The sequence below is a fragment of the Elephantulus edwardii genome, unplaced genomic scaffold, assembly GCF_000299155.1.
Source record: "Elephantulus edwardii isolate Elephantulus edwardi_28Jun2011 unplaced genomic scaffold, EleEdw1.0 scaffold00104, whole genome shotgun sequence".
NCBI classification, from domain to species: Eukaryota; Metazoa; Chordata; class Mammalia; order Macroscelidea; family Macroscelididae; genus Elephantulus; species Elephantulus edwardii.
This window is the reverse complement of record NW_006399854.1, coordinates 716289-741829: the sequence shown is the minus strand read 5'-3', so window position 1 is coordinate 741829 and position 25541 is coordinate 716289. Positions and strand designations below refer to the sequence as shown.

The window sequence follows — 25541 nt, the reverse complement described above, 5'->3', positions numbered from 1 at the left end:
ATCTGTTAGCTGAAATATGTCAATTTGTATACCATCTATTCCGGGGGCCTTATTTTTTGCTATTTCCTTCAAAGCAGCTTGAACTTCTTCCTTCAACAGCATAGGCTCTTGCTCATTTAAATTAAATTTTAAAAATAGCTGGATGTGAAAATTTAAAAAAAAAGGGGGGGGCTGGAAATTTGAGATTTGGATAAATACTTGGAGCTCTACTTCTGAAAAGTCATCCATTAAGATCCTGTGGAACACAGTTAGTTCTACTCTGACACACAGAGAGTCACTTAGAATTTAATTTATCTTTTTTAAAAAATCACTGGTATTTCAGCCAAGATTCTCATTACATCAGTAACGAGATATCCCTTGACTGACAGTTGGAATTTTTGGCCATCCCATCAATGTACTACTACTATTCCAGGCCTTTCTTATTTATTGACAGCAAGACTTCACTTGTATGTAACATTAATGATATTGTGTGATAATTTTCACAATCTTTTGGAGCATCTTTATCTGGAATGGGAACAAATATTAACCTCTTCTAGTCAGAGAACTGCCAGAAGTCCAGGCTGGGTTTAGAAGGGGTCGTGGTACTAGGGATATTGTAGCTAATGTTAGACAGATCTTGGCTGAAAGCAGGGAATACCAGAGGAATGTCTATCTGTGTTTCATTGACTATGCAAAGGCATTTGACTGTGTAGATCATAACAAACTATGGCTGACTCTGAGAAGAATGGGAATCCTAGAACACTTGATCGTTCTAATGCAAAACCTATACTTGGACCAGGAGGCAGTCGTCAGAACAGAGCAAGGAAACACTGCATGGTTCAAAATTGGGAAGGGCGTACGCCAGGGATGCATCCTATCTCCATAACTTTTCAACCTACATGCAGAACAGATTATCCGGGAGGCTGGGCTCTATGAGGAGAAATGTGGGGTCAAGATTGGGGGACGATTTATCAACAACCTGCGTTATGTGGATGACACAACCCTGCTTGCTGAAACTGAAGAGGACCTGAAGCGCCTGCTGCAGAGTGTCAAGGACTACAGCCTACAATATGGATTGAGGCTCAATGTCAAGAAGACAAAGATTCTCACCACTGGACCAATTGGCAGCATCAGGATGGATGGTGAAGAGATTGAGATTGTACACAGCTTTAGTTTGATTAGCTCCACAATCAATAGTCTTGGCACCAGCAGCCAAGAAATTAAAAGGCACATTGCCATGGGAAAGCCTGCTGTTAAGGACCTCTCCAAAGTATTGAAGAGCAATGGTGTCTCTCTGGAGACTAAGGTGCGTCTGATACAGGCCATGGTCTTCACAATCACCTGTTATGCATCAGAGAGTTGGACAATGACCAAGGAGGATAGAAGGAGAATTGATGCCTTTGAGCTGTGGTGCTGGAGAAGAGTATTGAGAATACCATGGACTGCTAGGAAAACAAACAGATTTGTCCTGGAAAGGGTTAAACCGGGTGGCTCCTTGGAGGCAAGGATTCTGAGGCTCCGTCTAACTTACTTTGGACATGTTGTGAGGAGAGAGAGGTCCTTGGAGAAGGACATCATGCTTGGGAGGGTGGAGGGACAGCGCAGGAGAGGAAGGCCCTCTATGAGGTGGATTTATTCAGTGACTGGGATAATTGGGATGAGAGTGTCAGAGACAGTGCGATTGGCACAGGACACAGCGGAGTTTAGGGCTGTTGTACATAGGGTCGCTATGAGTCGCAAGTGACTCGACGGCACAACAAGTCAGTTTTCCAGGTAGCTATCTACCAAGGGTTAGTAAGCACATGCAGGGCTGTGTCTCTCTCTAATGACATATCTCAACTGGTATTCTGTGAATTTCTAGAGCCCTATTTTCTTGTCAATGCCTGTAGTAGAGTTTGGACTTCTTCCGCCAGTACCATAGGTTCTCCAGCACTTCCTAAAATGGTTCAGTGTTAACTAATTCTTTTTGGTACTCCTTTTCAGTTCCAATTATTTTTGGTTTTCCTACCATCTTCTTTAGATGCTTCCTGCATTATTCAATATTTTGCCCATACAATCCTTCAGTACTGCAACTCAAGCCTTCAAGTTGTTCTTCCGTTCTTTCAACTTGAGAATAATGTGAAGTGATTTCTTCCCCTTTGATTTTCTAACTCCAGTTCTTTACATATTTTGTTATAATATTTTGTGTTGTCGTCCCAAGCTATCTTTTGAAATCTTCTGTTTAACTCTTTTACTTCCTGATTTCTTCTCTTTGATTTCTTGGCATTCTCCCACAATATTCAGAGTCTCTTTGGACATCCATCTTGGTCTTGTCTTCCTCCTCTTTGTAATAACCTTTTGCTACCTTCACAGATGATGTTCTTGATAACATCCTACAGCTCATCTGGTCTTCATTCATTAATGATCAAGGCCTCAAACATACTGAAATGGTTTTTCAATTCAGGCACAACAGACTCAAGGTACTATCTTGGCTCTTGTGGAATTGTTTTCATTTATCTTCAATTTTCATTTGCACATGAGTAGTTAGTGGTCTGATCCATAGTCAGCACCTGGCCTGGATTTTTCACAGTTGATATTGAGTCTTTCCAATGATTCTTTCCACAGATGTAATCAGTCTGATTCCTGTGTGAAGAATCAGGTGAGTTCCACGTGTATAGTTGCTGTGTTTTTTAAAAAAGGTATTTACAATGAATAAATCAATCAATGATTATAGAAAATTTTCTCATTCTATCTCTAGCTTGATTTCTGTCACCAAGCCCATATTTTCCAACTACTGATCCTTTTTTTGTTCCCAACTTTTGTATTCCAGTCACCAATTATTATTAATGAATCTTGACTGCATCTTTGATCAATATCAGACTGCAAAAGCTGGTAGAAATCTATATCCTTCTTTTTGGCTCTAATTGTTGGGGTGTGTGTGTGTGTGTGTGTGTGTATACACATACATACATATGTGTGTGTGTGCACGCACATGTGTGTGTAAGTATATATGTATATTCGAATTAGAGTATTATTTTTCCTTCCCCTTTTCCCCCAATTTGTTGTTGTCTTGTTTTGAATGTCTTTAAATTGTGGTGTTAGCAAAGAAAACTATATTATGGATTGCATAATATATAAGAATGAAGGACTGCATAATAGATTAGAATGAAGGAGCTCTAGTGGTGTGGTTTGCTACATAATTCACTGCCTCTCAAAAACTGATGATCAAATTCACCAGTTGCTCCATGGAAGAAAGACTGACCAGAGTTGTAGACACCATTTCAATTCCTCTCATTGAGGGATCCACTACCTTTCCCAGCATGATGTTTTTTACAAAAGGAAGACAGGCTTCTCTTCCATCCTGCCTCTAAGTAGCATCCTGGCTGCTGTCCTCTAAAACTGTGTTTCTTTTGGCAGTCCATGGAATGCTCGGTACTCTTCTGTAATAGCACAATTCAAAGGTATCAATTCTTGTTCAGTCTTCCTTATTCATACAGAGATATCATAACACAACAGAAAGGACACTACACAAAGATGAAGAATTCTAGTCACAGCACCATCATTAAACTATGCTGAATGACTATGCATTTCCATAAACTATGCTGAATGACTATGCATTTCCACCTAGACTTTCCATAAGCACAATTGAGTGTGTAAAATAGAATTCATTTTCTTCCTCACAAAACTTGGTACTCTTCTTTTTTAATTTCTAAGTCATGGTTATGTTATTGTTAACTTGTTGTTGTTGTTATGTGCTGACTTGACGGCACAGAACAACAATAACAACAAGTCAACAACTATACAACCACTAAGCCATACTTCCCAGTGAAAAGCCCCAGAATTATCCTTAAAAAAAAAAACAACACCCTTTTTTATAACTTCTCTCAATCAGTGAACAATTTTATACCCTTAAAAAACATAATTTCTCTTCTATTTCTATTGTAATTATCTTGGTTTGTGTTCTCATTCTCTGTTGTCTGGACTACTCCAATGGTGTTTTTCAGGTGTTCTACCTTGCCCTCACTTATCTATGTTGTTATTGATGTTGTCATGAAGTGAGTTTTGACTCACAGTAGCCATCTGCGCAAAAGAATGAAATACTACTACTGCCTGGGATCCTACCACATCCTCACAATTGCTGCTATGTTTCAATCCATTGTTGCAGCCACTGGGTCATTCCACTTTAAGGGTTCTTCTCATTTTTGTTGAGCGTCTAGCAAGCATAATGTTCCAGAGACTGGCCTTCCTGATAACATGTCCTATTTATATTTATGTCATCTCTTCTAGAGAGCATTCTTGATACACTTACCTATAATTCTTCCTATATTTTTTGTTTTTATAAGAAAAGCAAATGAAGCTTATAGAAGGATTAAGATGGTCTCAACTGGAGAAACAGCCACTATCACAAAATGAAAACGACCATACCACCAGACCACAAAACTAGATACATTCTTACACTGTTGAATCAAGAACTAAAGGTTACAGAATTCATAACTGGCTGGAAGGCGGGGAGAAAAGTCAAAGGTGGGGTACCTAGAAGCGAGAATTTGACAGCTATAGGTCTACAAAACATAACTGGAATACATGTCTGGTTAAACCTGAACATCACTCAGTTTATGACAGAATGGTCCTTGACTGGACCAATTTTTCTACTAACCTATTCTTTCCTTAAGTCAATTGTAGAGATTTATGTAAGTCTGTATCTAAAGACTCTCATTATTTATAATGACAAAGAAACTTTGGTAACAGATTAGATACCCTGTAGAGGCCAAACCTGCGAGAAAAGAATGCTGTCCTTGAGGCATATGGCCCAAGTCAGCAGCAAGATTATAAGATACAATCTCCTTCCTAAATATGACAATACTTGAATCCCTTGCTCAAAAGAATTAATGGGCTCCATAATGCCAAAATCTTAACATGATCCAAAAAAATCTCCCTTGGAAATTTCTTTCCTCTTCATTGCTCCTTATTGAAATTCCACTAAATATTTAAAAACCCAGGTCAGTATCATAACCCCTATGAAGCATCAATGAAACACAGACAGACACCCCTCTTTTACTCCATGCTTTTGGCCAAGATCCATCTAATGTTTGCTATGATGTCCCTAGTGTCATGTCCTCTTCTAAATTAGCTTGCACATCTGGCAGTTCTCTGTAATTTTTGGGTAATCTTCAGCAGAATCTTGCTTGCAAATGATATTAGTGATACTGTTTGATAATTTCCACACTCTGTTAGGTCACCTTTTTTTGGAATGGGAATAAATATAGACCTCTTCCAGTCAGTTGGCCACGTAGTTGTGCTCCAGGTGAGCACAGCCAGGTTAATATCTGTTTGCTGAAATATGGCAAGTTGGTATTCCATCAAGTCCTGGACCTTGTATTTTTGCAAATTCCTTTGGAATTCCCTCCTTCATCACCATTCCTCTTGATCAGTGTTGCTTCATGAAATTCTATGTGGATCACAACAAATTTTGGCTAACAATGAGAAGAATGGAATTCCTTTCTTAATCCCATTAAGAACACTTAATTGTGCTTATATAAAACATATACTTGGACCAGGAATAGTCAGAACAAAGCAGGGAAAACTGCATGTTCAAGATCAGGAAAGGTGTGTATCAAGGATGCATCCTATCATCAAACTTTTTCAACCTATACAGAATAGATCATTCAGAAGGCTGGACTTTATGAGGAGAAATGGGGCATCAGGAATGGAGGAAGACTAACCAACAACCTGTGTTAATGCAGATGACATAACTCTGCCTGCTGAAACTGAGGACAACATGAGGTGCATATTGCAGAAGGTCAAGGACTGTAGTCTTCAATATGGATTGTAGCTCAACATCAAGAAAACAAATATTCTTACCACTGCACCAAATGGCAGCATCATGAAAGAAGGAGAGGAGATTGAGATTTTTAGCAATTATAGCTTGCTCAGTTTCATAACCATCACTCTTGGTATCTGCAGCCAGGAAATCAAAAGAGGAATTGCATTGGGAAAATCTGCTTTTAGGGCCTCTTCAGAGTACTGAAGAGCAACAATGTTAGTCTGGAGACTAAGGTGTGTCTGATGCAGGCCATGGTCTTTGCAATTATGCATCAGAAAGCTGGAAAATAACTAAGGATGATAGAAGAAGAATCTACGCCTTTGAGTTGTGGTACTGGAGAAGTGTATTGAACATACCATGTGCTGCCAGGAGAACAAACAGGTCAGTCCTAGAGAAGCTGAAACCAGGTTACTTCCTGGAGACAAGGCTTTTGAAGTTCTTTCTCAAATACTTTGGGCACATGGCCAGGAGGGACTAGTCCTTGGAGAAGAACATCATGCGTGGAAGGGTGAAGGGACAGTGGAGGAAAGGAAGACTCGGGATCAGATAAATTGACTCAATGACTTGAGAAGTGGGATTAGGTCTGTCAGAGACAATGAGGACTGGCTCAGGAGAAGGCGGGTTCAGAGGTGCTGCACATAAGGTTCACTCTGAGTCGCAGGCACATAAAAACAACATGAAGTATCATTCAACTTGAAAGTAGAAACTTTCCTCTTTCATGCTCATAAAACTAAAAAACCCACTGCTGTTGAATTTGAAACAACTCACAGCTGACCCTCCAGTAGGTTTTCAGGAGGCTATAATCACACAAGAACTGTTTCACTGTACTGTAATTACGTAAGACCTATCTCTTCTGACTGTAAACTGCTGAAAGGTAAGGGTAGTGTCTCACTTATCTCTGTATTTTGAGCATGTTTTGGCATGTAGTACTGGGTGAATGGTTTCAGAAAGAAAAAATTTTAGTAAGTGAATTTATTTAAAAAGCATTCAGTTTTTCAGTAAGAGGATTTGAACAGATGGCCTGTATTTCTTCCAGCTATAAAATTCTATAGCTCTGTAATTTAAGGTTAAAGAGAGCAGATAGTATGTTCCACAGTATGTTCTACTATTACAAAGTCGCACACATTTACAGTTGTTAAAGTCCACCACAAGCACCTGGGGAAAGAGGGGCCGTTTCTGCCTCATCTCATTAACATGTACAGCCTGGGAAACCCGATCCTTATCAGTATTGTTGGACTGGTTCAATGGTAGTGAGTCTGAGTTTACAATTTCAGGCTAAATTTAATACAAAACTGGCCATCAAAAAATATAAAAATTAACATGCCTTAAAATAAAAGCTGGAAAATTTTATTCTTATATTTATATCTATGAAAAAATTTTGTTAAGGTTAAAAAAATACCTCAGAATGAAGGGCTGCTTCCTGTGAGAACAATTCCTGGTTTTGTTTAGCAAGAAGAGAAAGAATTGTATCTTCGTCAAGTTTTTTATTAGGTATCCTAATTATCTGCCCTTCACTGAGAGGATCTTCTTCCTAAAAGAAAAGGAAATAACAGTCACTATTTTTTAAATCCTACTATAATTTATTGGCAAGAAGATAGTTTTTTATTCTATTTACTTTTATTTCCAATATAGCCCTTTCCAGCTATATAAATCCTTTAGGTTTACCTGAAATATAAACAACTGCATAAAGTAAAGTAGGTTAAATTTAAGCCACAAATTTATCACTGAAAAACATGAAAATCAGAGCCTTTATCATGTAACTGTTAGAAGGATTTGTAAGCATGTTTGACAGTATCATCAATTTTTCATTTCGCATAGTTTCCTGCCACATATCCATACAGTACACAAAGTGACACCACACACTTAAGCTGACGTGTGATAACATTTCCTTCCTTAGGGGTTTGAAAACATATAAAAAGTAAAGACAATTTAAATTTCTTAAAAGTTTTTTTCAAAAGAAATTCTTACTATCTTTTCTATATACGATGTACATTTATAAATATATCTATGCTGCGTTGGAACATCTCATAGCTGACCCTCCAGTAAGTTTTCAGGAGGCTGTAAATCATACAAGAACTATTTCACTGTATTATAATTACTTAAGGCTTTTCCCTATATTATAGCAATAAATATGTATTTTACATATATACACTGAAATTATTTTCTTCCAGAGATGGATAATAACTAGGAAGGGTTACTAACCATGGATCCAATTCCAGGACTTTCAAAAAGCCACTAAATTCAATTATTTTAACAAAGTATTATTTTAACTAAGGGAATTATAACTAAATTAGGGAAAAGTAACAAATAGACCTTTAGAAAGTGGGTTTAAAAAAAATTTTTTAGGCAAGCTCTGGTGGCCTAGTGGCAAGAAGCTGCACTGCAATCCCGGAGGAGAGCAGTTCAAATCCACTAGATGCTCTGCTGGAGAAGGAGGGACAATCTCCTCCTGTACCATTCAAATCTAATTTGACAGTACACACACAAAAAATAATAAAAAAATTTAAAAAAAAAACATTTACAGGTGGGTTTAAATGGCAAAGACTTTGCTTAAAATATTTTAAGTATATAATGCACACTTTGCATTGAGCTATTTTCACTGCCTTATTCATTATGTCTTTTTTAACTATTAAGGACAAAAAAAGGTTAAAAAGGTTTCCCGTTTCATTCTCACAATTAAGAGAAAATACTATTATGAAATGCATAAGATTTGTTAGAGGGAAAATGAAGAGTAGCTGCTTGAAAGGTATGAGGTTTCCTTGTAGAGTGATAAAAAAGGTTTCTCTCCTACAGAGAAATAGTGGTTACAACAATACCGTAAATCTGCTTATGAAAATGAATTATTCACTTAAAAATTATTAATTTTGTTATGTGTCTTTCACATCACGTATCTGCCACAAATTTATTTTATGTGTGTGTGTGTGTGTGTGTGTACCGTCAAATTGGATCTGACTGGTACAGGAGGAGACTGTTCCTCCTTCTCCAGCAGAGCAGCTGGTGAATTTGAACGCCACAAATATTTTTATTAATTTTTGTGTCTGTAGCTCAAATAAGTGAGAAAATCGCTAATCAAAGTCAACAAGTTCATCAAATGTTAGAATCCATTTTTTTTCAGTCAATATTTCCTTACCATTTCAAGAGCATCTTGTAGAGTACTGGATAAGCTATCATTCAGGTTTGTCAGATATAGCCCCCCATCTTCTAAATCTAAAAATTAAAACATAAAATTTTAGAAAAAGGAAGTAACACAATGAAGAAACTTAGAACATAATCTGACCATAAAGCCATTCTTCCTTTTCATTGCCATCAAGTAGGAAGTGACTTAGAGTTGACCCTCAACCAGGTTTCCAAGGCTGCATCTTTCACCCTCAGAACCCCTGGAGGGTTTGAACCAGAGGCATGGCCTTTGGGTTAGCAGTGCCAATCCCTACTGTGCCACCAGTGCTCCCTATAAAGCCACACACTGCTACATTTAAATGTATACAAAACAAATACTGACAGAATTAATAAACAAGTCACAAGATACTCAACCTTATATATATACTTTTTTTAAAAGTATATTAAATCTGAGGTTTTTGTATTTTTGCTTCACTTAACAGATAAACAGAAAGTAAATCCATGTATTTGTCAACTTTAACTAGGAAACTGAGAAATGGACACTCTGAACTGTTGATATAATTAAAAAGGATTAACCTTTTTGGAGATGACTTCAGTATTTCAAAAGTGAATACTCCCTCTGATTTAGTAATTCCACTTCTCAGTACTTATTCCAAGGAAGTTAACAAGTGTACAAAAACACATGCAAGGATGGTAACTGAAGAATTATATCTATAATGAAATGCTGAAAACAATATAAATGCCCATCATATGACAATTCTGGAAACAGGAGTGGCATCCATTTCCTAACATGTCTCTGGATGATGGGTACAGAAAGGCTTCAGGTCTTTTTTTTTTTTTTAAGGCTTCAGGTCTTATGTTCATATCATCGCCACAAGTCATGCTCGACTCAATGGAAATCAACAACAATATAAGACAATGTTTAAATAGACTGCATAACTAATTTTAAAAATGAGGCAGGTCTATATAAATTTAAAAGATGCATATATTATAGGTAAAATTCTGTTTTCAAATAGTATGATGCTATTTTTCAAAGGCAAATTACTTATGTTGTCAGGTGTCACTGAGTCGCTTGCAACTCATAGCGTATCTAAGTACAACAGCCCTGAATCCATATTGAAGGTTTGCGGCCCTTGATCTTCTGCAGCAAGTGCTTCAGGTCCCCCTCAATTTCAGCAAGAAGGGTTGTGTCATCTGCGTAACACAGACTGTTGATGAATCTTCCACCAATCCTAATGCTACATTCCTCTGATACAGTCCAGTCTCCTGGATGATCTGTTCTGAATATAGATTGAAAAGGTACAGAGACAGAATACATTTCTGGCATACACCCTTCCTGATTTTGAACCATGCAGTGTCTCCTTGCTCTGTTCTAATGACTGCCTCCTGGTCCAAGTATAGGTTTTGCATAAGCACAAGTGTTTCGCATTATCAAGTGTTCTGGGATTCCAATTCTTCCCAGAGTCAGCCACAGTTTGTTGTGATCCACTGTCAAATGCCTTTGCATATTCAATGAAACACAAATAGACATTCCTCTGGTATTCCCTGCTTTCAGCCAAGATCCATCTAACATTAGTCCCTAGTCCCACAGCCTCTTCTTAACCCAACCTGCACATCTGGCTGTTCTCTGTTGATGTGCTGCTCCAATCATTTTTGGATAATTTTCAGCAGAATCTTGCTTGCATGTGATATTAATAATATTGTTCGATAATTTCTGCACTTTGTCAGGTCACTTTTCTCTGGAATGAAACAAATATAGGCCAGGTGGTTGTCCTCCAGATTTCTTGGCACAACTTAGCACAATCAGGACAGCGTCTGTTGAGTCTGCTGGAATATGTCATTCGGTATGCCATCAATTCTTGGGGCCTTGTTTTTTGCCAATTCTTTCAGAGCAGCTTGAACTTCTTCCTTCATCACTACAGGCTCTTGCTCATATGATGTTTTATGAAATTCTTCTGTATGGGTCTGTATCTACACAGAAAAAAAATTCTCAAGAGGTTTGAAAGGTATAACTTAAAACTCTTATGAGGGATACTTCTGAACAGTGGAATTATGAGGTATATTTTATTTTATGATATTAAGGCTCAGAGGAATTACCTTTACCAGAGTTATTATTCTTTCAATTATACAGCATTAAACCAGGTGTCACCACGTTGATTCTAACTCCTGGCAACAATACACGTCAGAGTAGAACTGTGTGCCACAGGGTTTTCAAAGGCCAACTTTTTTTAGACAATCACCAGGCTTTTCCCCAGGTGTCTCTGGAGGGAGTCAGACTTTCTTCCAACTTTTCACTTTGCAGCTGAGAATTTTAACAGTTTGTATCATATAAGAACTCTAATACCCTATTAAGTCTTAAAAATTAAGTAAGAACACTCTAAAATAAAAAAGCATTACTTAGAAAATTTTCATACTCTAATTCTATTTTATAGGAGTAATATCAATTGAAAGAAATTAACTTACTCTTGGGAGCCATATTTTTACCATAGTTAAATAAAATCTCTCCTTCAGAGATGGGTCTATCTAAAGTTTCCATTTCTGTGACAGTAGTGCTCAAGGTGCTCTCCAGTGTTGATGACTCCGAACTTGGCAAATGTGTGGAAGGAGGTGCCTTCACACCATCAGGAAGGGGTGCCATGGGAACTGGGTCTGGAGGTGCAGTTGGAGCTGGGAAATGTGGACTCTCTGGTTCTTCATCCTTGGCCACAGACATTACACTAAGAAGATAAAGGCTTATTTCAAATGTCTAAAGTCATTGAAATTCATGTTGACGTGAAAAACAGATTCAAAAGAACTAAGCAAACCTTTAGCAAAGTATTTCTATAATTTGCACTAGTATAATTAATGAAAAAGATTTACATTAGAAAGAGTTTATAAAATTGTTTCAAGCTTTAGTCATAAACTACCTTGGAAGCTCTTCCCTTCATAAAGCAAATCCATGGAATATGTGGTGTATTTCCATAAAAGTTAACTGATGATAATAAACGAAGATCCTCACTAGGAGAAATTTTTATTAACACTATGATCACATCTAAAATTTACTGCCATCAGGTCAAAATCTACTCATAGCTGACCCTTTAAGTGGGTTTCTAAGGCTGTAAATCAGACAAGAGGAGATTGCCCATCTTCATCCTGTAGATTCAAACTGCCAGAGAAGTGAGGCCTTTGGTTAGCAGTACACGTCTACAGACTATACCACTAGAACTCCCTAACAATATGATATGATTAACTTGGTTTTCATCTATGTCAAACAACTTTTGAGAGGTTAATGTATTTGTTGTTGTTATTATGAGCTGTTGAGTCAGAACCAACTCAGAGCTGACCCCTCCTGTGGTTTTGCAGAGGCTGGAAAACACATGAAAGGAGATTATCTTTCTCCCTCAGAACAGTTGGTGGATTTGAATAGCCTCTCTTTAGGCTGGCAGTGCAACTTCTTAACCACTAGACCACTGTGGTGTTAGCATAAATGTTGGCTTTTTTTGCCATTATCTTTGCCCCCTCTGGTCTCCAAATACCTTAACTGCAGACACACGGTTTCACCAATCATTATGGCTCACAAATCAGTAAGAGCTGGAGAATCAATACAAAAGAACACTTTCCATAATGAGGGTGTGTGTGAAAAACACCAACACAGGAGCAGCAGTGTGACTGTTTTAAGCATCAGTGGCACCCAGCTTGGCCCACTGCTATACCAGTTTCTGTGAAGAAACTGGCCTGCAGACCCACAGTAACATAAGTCATTCCCCTGATGAGTCTGAATCTCTGTAGGACCTTCTAGCAAATCTTTTCACCAAACTCAAAAGACCAGAGGAATTGGGGAACTGAGCCATGGATGGAGGTGTTAATATCAGACATTATGGATTTATTTAACCAGATGAAAATTTATGATTATGTTGACCTGAGGCTTCTCATTAATAGTGTTATTAATTTTAGCACATACTATAATAAAAACAGCTACTTTATAAATAAATTTGATAAAAATCTGCAAAAACAAAATTCTTTTAAAATAGTTCAAGGTTTTTAAAGCTTCACTTATCTTATGTGATGCTTTCAAATGAGTAATATAAGTCAACTTTAAAATAGAATATACAAGTACTAAAAGCCAATGTATTTTTGCTTACATAGCTCTCGGGTGAAGAGGTTCTTCACTGAGAGAGTTAGGATTCTCTTCCTCGAGAGGCAAGTCTCCATCACTCCAAGGCTTTGGGAACTCTGGGCTTGATATCTTCAATTTATCAATGGAAATCTCAGACAAAGTTGGAGTAAGAGCTGCTGCTGGAGGAGGTGTAGCAGCAGGTGTAACTGGTGGTGTATTGACAAGTGTGGAGGCAGCAGGTATATCATTTCCTAAAGAATTAAAGAAAAAAGAAGTCAGTAAACAATCCCAACAACAAAGCCAAACTTGTTGCCTGTTTGTCAGTTCTGACTCATGTGCCCCTACAGAGGGGTAGAACTGCTCCACAGGGTTGGTAAGACTACCACATCTCCTCCTGGGGACTTGAACCACAGACCTTTTGGCTAGCAGTCTAAATGCTTTAACTATTTGAACCACCAGGGCTTCTAAAAAAGTCATGGCTAACTAACTGATTGAAACTCAGAGTAACCTTACAGGATGGGGTAAAACCGCCCCACAGGGTTTCCCAGGCTATGATCTTTAGAAAGGAGACTGTCACATCTTTCTCTTACGGAGTGGCTGATGAGATAGAACTGTTAGCCTTCTGGTTAGAAGTTGAGCACTTAACCATGTGCTACCAGGGCTCTTAAAAAACCCTGAAAGGCAAAATATGTTATTTCAGAAATCCCTTTATTTTTTTTTTTAGTGGTGGTTGTTCGGTGTAGTTAAGTCCAGCATGACTTATAGCGACCCTATAAAAGCCGACCTGACCCATGCCCTATCCTGTGCCACCTCATCATCTCTGACACACTAGAGCCCACTGCTGAAGTTGCCGTGTTAATCCACCTTTGTAGTGTTGGAGAAGAGGACTGAACATCCCATGGACTGCCAAAAGATCAGACAGATATGTCTTGGGAAAAGTGCAAGAAGAATGCTCCTTGGAGGCAAAGATGGCAAAGCTTCATCTTTCATACTCTGGACATGTAGCTGGGTGAGGCTATTCCTTGGAAAAGGGATATCATGTAATATTTCGGTATACAAATGAAATGGCTACAATTATAATAACCATCAATTATAAAATTTATAAATTTATTTAGTGAAGTTTAAGAAAAGCTTTAAGATCACCATATATTTATTTTAAGGCTCTATTAGAGTGTATACTTTGAAACTTCACAAACTCACTGCTGTCAAGTCAGTTCTGCCTCAGAGTGACCCTCCAACAGGTTTCTAAGGCTGAAAATGACAACTAGAACAGCTGGTGGACTTGAACTGCCAGAGACACAGCCTTTGGGTTAGCAGTGTAACTCCCTCTCAATTATGCAGAGAGATCCTTATATACGTTAAAATCACTAATTAATTATTTTATTGCAAAAAATTATTTAAAACTACTGGAAGACAGATATGTATTTGCCTATTAATCTATAAAATTTTTTATACAACAAATTATGAATCTTTATTTAACAGTGACTATAGTGAAAACTCCCTGACTTGAAAGCAACATGTTTTTAAAATCATTTGCTTTGAAAGTTAAAAATGAGTTACAGTGATGAAGTTTTTACCTTTTTCAACATAAATTTCATTCACAAGAAATGCTTCATCGTGATCTGAATCACCGGGAGAAGAATCTGGAGTTTTTACCCACACACGCTCCTTAGTAAATGATGAAGGTGACTGAGGAGGAGTAGGCTGTGGGGTAGCCACCGGAGTACACACAATTGTCTGAAACAAATTAATAAAATAAGTTGCATTTATAGTTACCTGGATAAAAATAATCTGAAGCAAGGTAATTCCTAGACTACATAGAATTTAAATGTCTGAGCAGAACCAAATGGAATCGTAAGCGCTTTAACTCTTGAAAGTTAGCTGCCTGTCTCCAGATTGACCGGAAGAAATACTCAGGCCACTGAAAGAACTCTGCCTCTCAAGTAGTCCCCCTGAAATTCTAAAGAATGCCAATCTAACACAGAGAAGAAGATTCCATATTTAGAGCTGAGAGAGATTCAAACCCCAAATGAATGCTAGTTGAGCAGGCCAAATAACTGAAAGCAAGGATTTAGAACTGACTGACAAGATCTCAAAAATCAGCCTTCTGGTACAAAAGAACAGGACAGGTAAAAAGCAAGAGAAAAATAAAAAAGGGCAGAGAAGACAATATGAGCATGGAAACTACAGTGAAAGAAAAAGTAAAGATTTTAAAATTTAACTTGAATAGAAAGTCATTCAAATAGCTCAAAATTCCTATGGTACTAAAGAATGACAGTGATAAAGACTTTTTTAAAAAAGGACTGACTATATTGTTGGGATTGCCAAATACTTTTGTTTTATTTGTTATTGCTGTTGTGTACTGTCAAGTCATAAATGACCCACAACTAACCCTCCAACAAATTTTCAAAGGCAGTAAATCACAGGAGAGGAGACAGCCCATCCTTCTCCCACAGAGTAGCTCGTGGATTTGAACCACATACCTTCAGGACAGATTCTTACTACTAGGTCACCAGAGCCCCTATTTTATATATAATAATAACTTCAAGCGAATGAAACAAACAAATAAAAGCATGACAGTGACAGGCTAGAAATAAAAACATAAGTTCATTGGGAAAAATCTGTTGTCAAAGACTTCTCCAGAGTGCTAAAGAGCAATGATGTTACTCTAAAAATTAAGATGCACCTGATCCAAGCCATGGTCTTTACAATTGCTTGCTACATATCTCAGAGTTGGACTGTGACTAAGGATGACAGAAGAGCTTTGTTGCTTAAGAAGAGTACTGAATATCCCATGGATTGCCAAGAGAACAGTTGTATTCTAGAGAAAGTGAAACCAGGATGCTGCTTGGAAGCAAGAATGGTGAACCGGATTCACAAAACCTGGGGCACGTTGTCAGGAGAGGTCAGTCCTTAAAGGACATCATGCTTGCCAAGGCAGTGCATCAGCACAAGAGACCACCTCAACGAGATGAACTGACACAGTGACTGCAGCAATGAGTCAAGTGTGTCCAAGATGGTGAAATTAGCTCAGGACAGGATGAGACTCAGAGTCCTACTCACGTTACTGTGCGTCATAGTCAACTCAACAGCATGTAACAATGACAACAAATCTACTCATATGTCATTTTAAAGACTAAAGTACATCTGATTCAAGCCCTGGTATTGTCAATTGCTTTGTATTCATATGGAAGCTGAACAATAACTAAGGAAAACCAAAGAATTGATGCCTTGTATTGAATTCCCACAAGTCAGACTGCAGGGTCAAAAGGCTAACTGAATTTATAGTTTTGATCAATATTGCCAAGTTTCTCTCTACAAGGTTGTTCTAATTTACTCTTCCACCAGAAGACATGAGAGTCCATTTCTCCCAAACACATTATCAGATTGAAAATTTTATCAAATCCTCACAGTTGCCAATGTGAGCAGTGAAAACAGAATGTTAGTGACTTATTTTTTTTTTTTTATCATCAATGACGTTCTATATAAAACCTAACCAAGTCCACTACTATTGAGAAAGAAATACACTGTACTTTGTTCTACTCTGAGGGTTTTTCTTCCTATTTGTCTATATATGCTTACGGCATAACAGTACTGTTTGTAAATATAATGCTGATCTTCCATCATGAGAGGACTCGAAGACATTCTACTAGTCTTGATCATGAAGAACAATGATGATGGTAACAATGTTCCAGGTACTGGCACTGAATTCCAGGCACTCTTTTCATGTATTATTTATAGGCTAGTTAAGAAGACACAGTGTAGTAAAAATATCAATCCTTCTCAAATTAAGCCAATTAAAATTGGATTCATTCTAAACAAAATCTAAAAAATATTTTTCTTTTTTTAAAAAATTTTATTATTTGTAGAACTCTTTTTATCTTATTTTATTATTGTGTGTGTGTGTGTGTGTGTGTGTGTGTGTGTGTACAGTCAAATTGGATCTGACTGATACAGGAGGAGACTGTCCCTCCTTCTCCAGCAAACCATCTGGTGGATCCGAACTGCACACCTCTGGGATTGCAGTGCAGCTTCTTGCCACTAGGCCATCAGAGCTCCCAAAAATATTTTTTCATGTAACTTGAAAATTCATTTTAAAATATATCTGACAGAGTAAAAGGCCAAGAAAAGCTATGGCCATTCTGAAGATAAGCAATTTGTGGGACAGGCAAAGCGTGCTCTACCAGAGATTCATACTTTTGGTAAAACCATGGCCATTTAAACTCTATCCTTGTGACTATTATAGTACATACAGAGCCTCACCAATATTTTCCACCTGTAAGATTTAGGGAGAAATGGGTAATTCGCTTTTAATGTGAGCTGCCATCTGATGGGAGCCTGTGTAAGTATATAAATGTTAAGTAATGGGCCTTATTCCCACCAATGCCAGCACCAGAGACCTCCAGAGATATTTGTGTCCAACTAATTATATTAAAATTCAAACACCTGGGGGAAAAAACCCTTACTTTGTTGTCTTTATTTCATTCAAACAGCTTCCAATATTGAAAACACATGGTTTAAAAAAATTTTCAAAGCAGTAATTTGGTCTTGGAAAGGTTAATCATGCTTTATTAACCTTTAGTATGAAGCTGAAGCAAAAGAACTAGACTTCAGCAAAATCTTCAAAATTTCAAAACCCACACTTTGAAAAATACATATGCTTCCTCTTTACATAGTTTTCCTACATTTTCTCATTCAATCACTCTTATGAAAGTATGGTCAGTATAAGCAGAAAACAAGACAAAGATAAAATCATATTCTTGTCAAGATCTTGGTAAACGCTACCAGGAGGTTACAAAGCAGAGACCAAAGCTATGCATCAAATCTCTGGCATACTAACACAACTGCATCAATCTCTGCAATTTTCAAAATATGTTATGTTTCAAATGAATTACTTTAAATGTTTCACCTCTATAAAATCATGTCTTTATAACCTATGGTCATAATAAGTATGATGTTTCAAACAGATGGTAATAGAAATTTTGCCTTTGTAAAAGTTCAAGTTACTGTAATAAGTTAGAAAATGTATTTTACATAGTAATGCTGATTAAACAATGATAAAAGCATTTGAAATAGAATTTCTTTTAAAGACTAAAAATACTGATTTACATAATAGCCAAAAGCAACTTGAGATCCTTAACTATTTCATGAACCAAAAATAAAAAATGTTTTAGGACATTTTAGGAACATTCAAAGAAATTTTAATATGGTCTCTATACTATATGGGATTAAGACATCAATGTTCATTTATTGTATATGATAACCATATTTTGGCTATGTAATGCCTAAAACGTCAAATGATAAAGTAATTTTTAAAAATTAAAAGTTGGAGGTAACAAAAAAAATTCATGAGGGATCCAATTCGAATTCTGGTGAAAAAAGAAGAATTGACCCTTGAAGGAATCAAACAGTTTTATATTAATGTTGAAAGAGAGGAATGGAAATTGGATACACTTTGTGACCTGTATGAGACACTGACGATTACACAGGCTGTTATCTTTCTCAATACAAGGCGCAAGGTGGACTGGCTAACTGAGAAAATGCATGCTAGGGACTTTACAGTTTCTGCACTGCATGGTGACATGGACCAGAAGGAAAGAGATGTGATCATGAGGGAATTCCGATCAGGGTCAAGCAGGGTTCTGATCACCACTGACTTGTTGGCACGTGGGATTGATGTTCAACAAGTATCTTTGGTTATAAATTATGACCTACCTACCAATCGTGAAAACTATATTCACAGGAGTCGATAGCAGCAGTTGATGACGAGATGGCACTCAGAAACGGCGTTGACGTAATTTAGGACGTGGAATCATAAGCGAAACAGCACACTGTTTGAATAAAGAGCGAAATTGGCAGAGGGGGTCGATTTGGGAGAAAAGGTGTGGCTATTAACTTTGTTACTGAAGAAGACAAGCGGATTCTTCGTGACATTGAGACTTTCTACAATACAACAGCGGAGGAGATGCCAATGAATGTGGCTGACCTTATTTAATTCCTGGGATGAGATAGTTCTGAATGCTGTGCTCGCTGTTGCTGAATAGGCGATCACAACGTGCACTGTGCTTCTTTCTTTGGGAATATTTGAATCTTGTCTCAATGCTCATAACGGATCAGAAATACAGATTTTGATAGCAACACGACTTTAGTCGTGAGCTCTTGTGAGGAAAGTCATTGGCTTTATCCTCTTAGACTGTTGGGGTGGGTATAAAAGATGGGGTCTGTAAAATCTTTCTTTCTTAGAAATTTATTTCCTAGTTATGTAGAAATGGTTGTATTAGATGTTCTCTATCATTTAATAATATACTTGTGGACTAAAAGATATAAGTGCTGTATTAAATCAGCCAATTATGTTAAACTAGCATACCTGCCTTTATTGTGTTTGCCCTTAGCCTGAATAGAAAGGCTTTTAAAATAGTTTTTTTAGAACTCATTTGAATGCATTTTGTTTGATATTTATTCAATAAAGTATTTAATTAGTGTTAAAAAAAAGTTATATAATACTTTATTGTTGTTGGGACCAACCCATAGCTGACCCTCCATTGGGTTTTCAAAAGGTTATAAAAATCACACGTGACGAGACTCCCCGTCTTTTACTGGTGGATTCAAACTGCGTTCCTTTGGGTTGGCAGCACAGCTTCTCACCACTACACTGCAAGAGCTCCCTATCTAGCCGTTAATAAAATCCATTACTGTTTTTTTCCAGACTGTACTCAGATTGCTCCATCTTTTTCCTATGCAGTAGGTGGTGCGATCAAATGCCAACTTTCCATTAGCAACAAACTGCTTTAGTCACTACACTACCAGATCACCTTATAATGTTGTCATTGTTGTGTCTCGTTAGTTAGAACTGAGCCAGAGTTGATCCTCCAATGGGTTTTCAGAGGCAGTTAATCATACAGAAGACTGTCCATCTTTCCCCTCAGAGCAGATGGTGGATTTAAACTGCCTACCTTTGTGCTCCCAGCACAACTCCTTATAAGTGAGATAAAGAAAATGTGGCAAAATGCTCCCAGTTGGTGAATATCAGTAAATAGCACACAGATGTGTCCATGTACAATACAGTTCTACCTGTTGAAAAAAGAAGGCAGGTGGCGTAGCCTGTACAGAGCTGCACTGCTAACCCGAAGACCACACCTCCCTGTTGGTCGTAATCCACCAGCAGCTCCTCAAAAAAGATGGGCACTCTCCTCCTATGTAATCTACAGCCTCAGAAACCCAATGGTGGGTCAGTGAGGAGACAGTTCTGACTTGATGGCAAAGAGTTTATATGTTGGGAAGTTTTCAAAATAAAGTGCTGGAGGTCAATATTATTTTAATGACTCTAACAAGCAACTGTAAGTCATAAACTATTATCTTAGTTGAAAATGTATCCAATTTATTGCTCATTAACAAATGTACCCAAAAAAAATCTCCCAGAACACTTAATTCTGATATGAGGCTGACTCTTACCGGCAAGTATATTTCATTTGCTGCAATGACCTCAGGAACAGGTGGCACAGTGAGACCTGGCTTCTTGTCATCTCGGTCACCCAGCATGACGGCTATGGTCTCTGCAAGAGCTTCAGTCACTAAATGGGCTATCGTGTCTGAGTTCAATGGAACCCCTGCATCAACAAAGAGCTGGAGGGCACGACTGCTCGCTCCTTCCACTGAAAAAGAACCTCAATATAAACGTTCAAAAGCATTCTTGAAATCTACATATTAACTCTTATAATTTTAGAGAGATGCCAGTATTTGAGGGTTGAGAGAGAATCAAAATCAAAAGTACAAACACATCTGCTTATGAGGCTAAAATGACTAAGTTACTTGGTGAACACCTTCTCTAAACAAACCAAAAGCACTTACAAATGAAAATGTTTACTTCTAAGGCTTCTTTCCACAAAGAGTGGCATAAAAGGATTTGTAGCACATTAAATGCACTATCCACATTTCCAAAAATAGGACAGCTGGGAAACCATGATAGTTCTCCATCAAAACACAAAGACTGGTGTGAGGAATTTTAGGGAATGATAACCATTTCTTAAATATAAAAGTAAACCTTTCTTCCTACTAATTTCAGATACATTAGGTATTAACATTACAAGCTAACTCTCCTCAAGCTCCTATGGTAGTTTATACTGTCAAATGTTCTGCAAGCATATTAGGGAGTTATGGTGGCCTAGTAGTGGTAAGAAACCGTGCTGCAATCCCAAAGGCACACAGTTTGAATCCACCAGCTGCTCCACGGGAGAAGGATGGACAATCTCCTGTGTAATTTACCGCCTCTGAAAACCGCTGGAGGGTCCAGTCTTGGGTGGGTTCTGACTTGATGGCACGTAACAACAACATAAGTCTATTAATTTTCCCAAATGGATTATATCTTTCAATTCTATGACTGTACATAAAAATACAACTTCCTTAAGAGATTTCACTAGATTTATAATGGCATACTCCTAAAACTTTTTGTGGAAAATATATAGAAATGATCTAATCAAGCTTGCAGCTATGTGACCTCTTCAAATAATCCTCCTTAATTGATATCTCTACAGCAGCAATATGCAGTATCCATTAAAAAGTATAGGTGTCTCGCACTGCAATCCCAGAGGCACGCAGATCGAATCCCTCAGATGCTCTGTTGGAGAAGGAAGGGCAATCTCTTCCTGGACCAGTCAGATCCGATTTGACAGTACACACACACACAAAATAATAAATAGAAACAGTATAGGTGTCTCTATTTAATTTATTAGGACAGAAGTACTAGTAATGGACTAGTAATGTGGAGTTACCACAGCAATCCTCAATTCCAAATTTACATTCAGTAACATATGTCAGCATAGCTCCTTTGTAATTTTTATATTCATGAGCAAAATTAGAACATCTGTGTGATAAATTGAGTTAGTCCTATCCAGATACAGGCAAGAACAAAGGCAAACACATACACTTTGTGAATTAATTTGGCAAATTCTTATACATTTATATTTATCATATGACCAAAAGATACTGTAAGATGTATCTACATAAATATTTGTTTAGAAATGTTTTCAGCAGCTTTAATTCATGACAGTCAAAACCTAAGAAAAAATACAAATATCCTTTAACTAGTAAATGGAAAATTATGCTACACCCATATAGCACGATATTATGAGCAATAAGTAATATGAGTAAATGTTAAAACTATATTATGCTAAAGACAAGAAATTATACACAAAAGCCTGTGTGCTGTATGATACCATCTACTGAAACTTACAGAAAAGTGACAGAAAGAAGGTAAGGGCTGACTGCAAAGTGAGATGTGGGAATTTTTTGGGATAACGAAATTTTTTTCTATATCATAATTGTACTATATATCACTACATCCATTTATTAAAACTGATCAATCTTTATAAATAAAGTTGTCAAATTGTACTGCAATTACCCTTTAAAAAAAAAGAGAGAGGAAGAAGAGCAGGAGCAGAGGTCACTTTCCCCCCCAAAAAAAAACACACCAAAACGGGGGCTCATTCATTTACCAGTGAATATTTTTACCCCTGTTTGGTGTCAATTAAACTAAAGAAGAATTCTTAATCCTGAGCTAATCACAGTAGTTAGGTAGCTGTGTAAGCCAATCAAAATATAACTTGATGATTAGTGATTATTGTAAAACTTGATGATTAGTGATTATTATAACCCAGATACATATCTCAAGTCTTATGTGAAAAACTGGTTTAGGAGTAGGAAGAATGGAGAACAAAGGGAAAGAAACAGAGGTAAAGAGAGAACTCCCACCACAGACAGGAGCCAGAAAGATGTAACTGGAGGTGAGAGCTTTTCTTTGGCTCCCCTAGAACTTACTTTCCATGTAAAATATACAAATTGATGAAGTTTTTTGTCTTTTAATAACAGGAAAAGTTAAGAAGTTCCATTAACTTACCTGCATGAGGGGTCAGTGGTTCACTTTCCTCACTGACTGACACACTGGCATTTGGGGTGACTTGTTGTTGAACTGGGAAGTGCCCAGAGATAATTCTTGACATTATTTCTTGTTCTACCCTGAGGGACAACAGTTACATAATTCCTAAATTTGACAGAAAAGTATAAAGAGTGGACATATTATTCTTAAAAATAATCTTTACCCACAAATATTTACACGAGAGCAATCACTCTCAAAGTATAATCAGAAAAGAAAAATATCATGTATCCACCAGCAAGATTAATAGTATGAACAGAATCTTTTTGTGGGAGAAGTTGAATGTAAACAAAGCCTTTCAGATGGGTCTTACTACAAGTGAAATAAAGTTTGGGCCAATGGCTACCATATATATGGTTATTTATGGGTAGAGGTAGTAATCTTGTCTTTCTGTTGGCCATGTCTCCACTCAAAAGACATTGCTTGTTCCATCTCCAATTCTCATCCCATTCCTCTGTCTAGGGAACTGAGTATTTTCAAAGTTTCATATGTATATAAATAACCACCATACTTGTGAGTGATGCATGCCAAAAGAGAGTTACTGATTTGCACAAATGAAAGCTTGGAAAAGAAAGGGTTACAGCCAACAAGAGGCATGTAGAAAATCTTTGGGCATGGTTTTGAGCTTTACGAAGGCCCTTAGTATTTAGGAAGGTTGGAAGGTCACTTCAAGCACACAGAATACAGCTCATTCTCCATCCAATCATTTATCACCATTACTTAGGTGTCCATCATCAAGGGGGAGGCTGTCTAGCACTTAAGAGCTTGTGTTTTAGGATAAGTCTGTCATCCTTAGTACTACCTGACGATACTTGGATGTTTCTGGGAAGTAACCTGGCTCTTGGTATCTCCGCTTCTTTACATTAAAAATGGGGATGATAATAGTACCTACTGGTAAGGGTTCTCTAATAATTCAATGGAGTATTTTTAACAAATGGTGTTGGCAAAATTGGAAAAATATCTGCAGAAGACTCAAGCAAGATCCACATCTCACTCCATATACAAAACCCAATTCAAGGTAGATCATGGATCTAGGACTAAAACCAAGGACTATAAACTTCATTAAAGAAAAGCTTGGAAGAACTCTAGTAGTCCTAATCCACAACATAAACAGTCTTCCAAGTATCCTGAAAGATCTACAATCAGGAGAAGATAAAATAGATGAATGGGACCTTCTAAGAATCAAATCCCTATGCACATCCAAAAACTTCTCCAACAGGGTAAAAAGAAAAGCCACAGACTGGGAAAAAGTAATTGAGAATGACATGTCAGATAAGGGATTTACATCTAGAATTTATAAGATACTTGAGCACCACAACAAGATAAAGGTAAATAATCCAATTGAAAAATGGGCACAGGATATGAACAGACACTTCACCAAAGAAGACATTCAGATGGCCAACAAACACATGAAGAAATTGTTCAAAATCCCTAGCTCTAAGAGAGATGCAAATCCAAACAACTATGAGATAACATCTCACCCCAGTCAGAATAGCAACATTTAACAAACAGCAAGCAACAAATGATGGTGAGGTTGTGGAGAAACTGGAACCCTTATTCACTGTTGGTGGGAGTGTAAAATAGTGTAACCACTGTGCAAAGTGGTGTGGTACTTTCTCAAAAAGTTGCAAATAGAGATACTATTTGACCCAGCAATTCCAATACTGGGAATATACCCTAAAGAGACCATAACCAACATCTTAAGCAAATATTTGCACACCCATGTTTATCTCGGCTTTGTTCACAATAGCAGGGAGTTGGAAACAACCCAGGTGCCCATCAACAAACGAATGGATAGAGAAGCTGTGGTATATTCACACAATGGAATACTACTGCATTGAAAAACAAGGAACTCATGCAACATTATTCAAAATGGGGGACCCTGGAGGACATTATGCGGAGTGAAATAGCTCAGTCACAAAAGGACAAACACTGCATGGTGCCCCTGTTGTAGAATGGGACTGACATCAGGGTTGAGGTAAGATTGAGAAAAACTGGATAAATTATGTATGCTGCATTGAAAAACTGAGGGAGAGAATAATTTAAAAGCAATATATGATAAGGTATTATGGTTATCACAAGAGTCCAGAATTAAGGTTGCATAGTGGAATGTACTCAGGGTGGTGGGAGGGGTGCAGGGGGATTGTATACCAAAGAAGGAATTTTTTCTTTTACTTTTCAAAGAGAGGAGTGAACTGGGGGGAGGGGGAGGGAGAGGTGCGCTGGGCAGGGAGAAAAGTGCAACAATGAATGAATGGAAATTCAAAATCTCTGTAAATGTTAATTAAAATTAATAAAATTAAATTTAAAAAAAATTAAATTCTCAGTGTTTCTCACTACTTCCATCAGAATTGCCTGGAGGATAAGAAGCCTGGTAGGCCCTGTCCCTAAATCCCTGATCTGCAGATCTGCGGTGGTACCTTGAATTTTCATTTCAAATAAACTGTATGTGTGTTCACACTTCTGGTTCAGAAACCATACTTTGAGATCCACTGATCTAAAATGTTGCAGAGGGATGAAGATGTACAGGGAGAGGGGGATATTAATCATGGAATTGTATAATTTGATGAGGAGGGTGAGGGAAAATGAAAGAATCTGTTCTCAAAAACAGTGTATTA

At 37.5% G+C, this 25541-nt stretch overlaps 1 protein-coding gene and 1 pseudogene across 1 annotated transcript in view; one reads left to right on the top strand and one right to left on the bottom strand.

Annotated features, from left to right (window-relative positions):
- KIAA0586 (KIAA0586 ortholog) overlaps positions 1-25541 on the bottom strand; it is a 224524-nt gene that overhangs the window by 115995 nt on the left and 82988 nt on the right. The window contains exons 21-27 of the mRNA XM_006891816.1: positions 22888-23006; positions 20448-20647; positions 14573-14732; positions 13021-13246; positions 11363-11616; positions 8913-8989; positions 7182-7313 (exon numbers count right to left, since the gene is read on the bottom strand). Coding sequence (XP_006891878.1) covers positions 7182-7313; positions 8913-8989; positions 11363-11616; positions 13021-13246; positions 14573-14732; positions 20448-20647; positions 22888-23006 — 1168 coding nt within the window. The remainder of the gene's footprint in view (positions 1-7181; positions 7314-8912; positions 8990-11362; positions 11617-13020; positions 13247-14572; positions 14733-20447; positions 20648-22887; positions 23007-25541) is intronic.
- Positions 18341-18990, top strand: LOC102867048 (annotated as a pseudogene).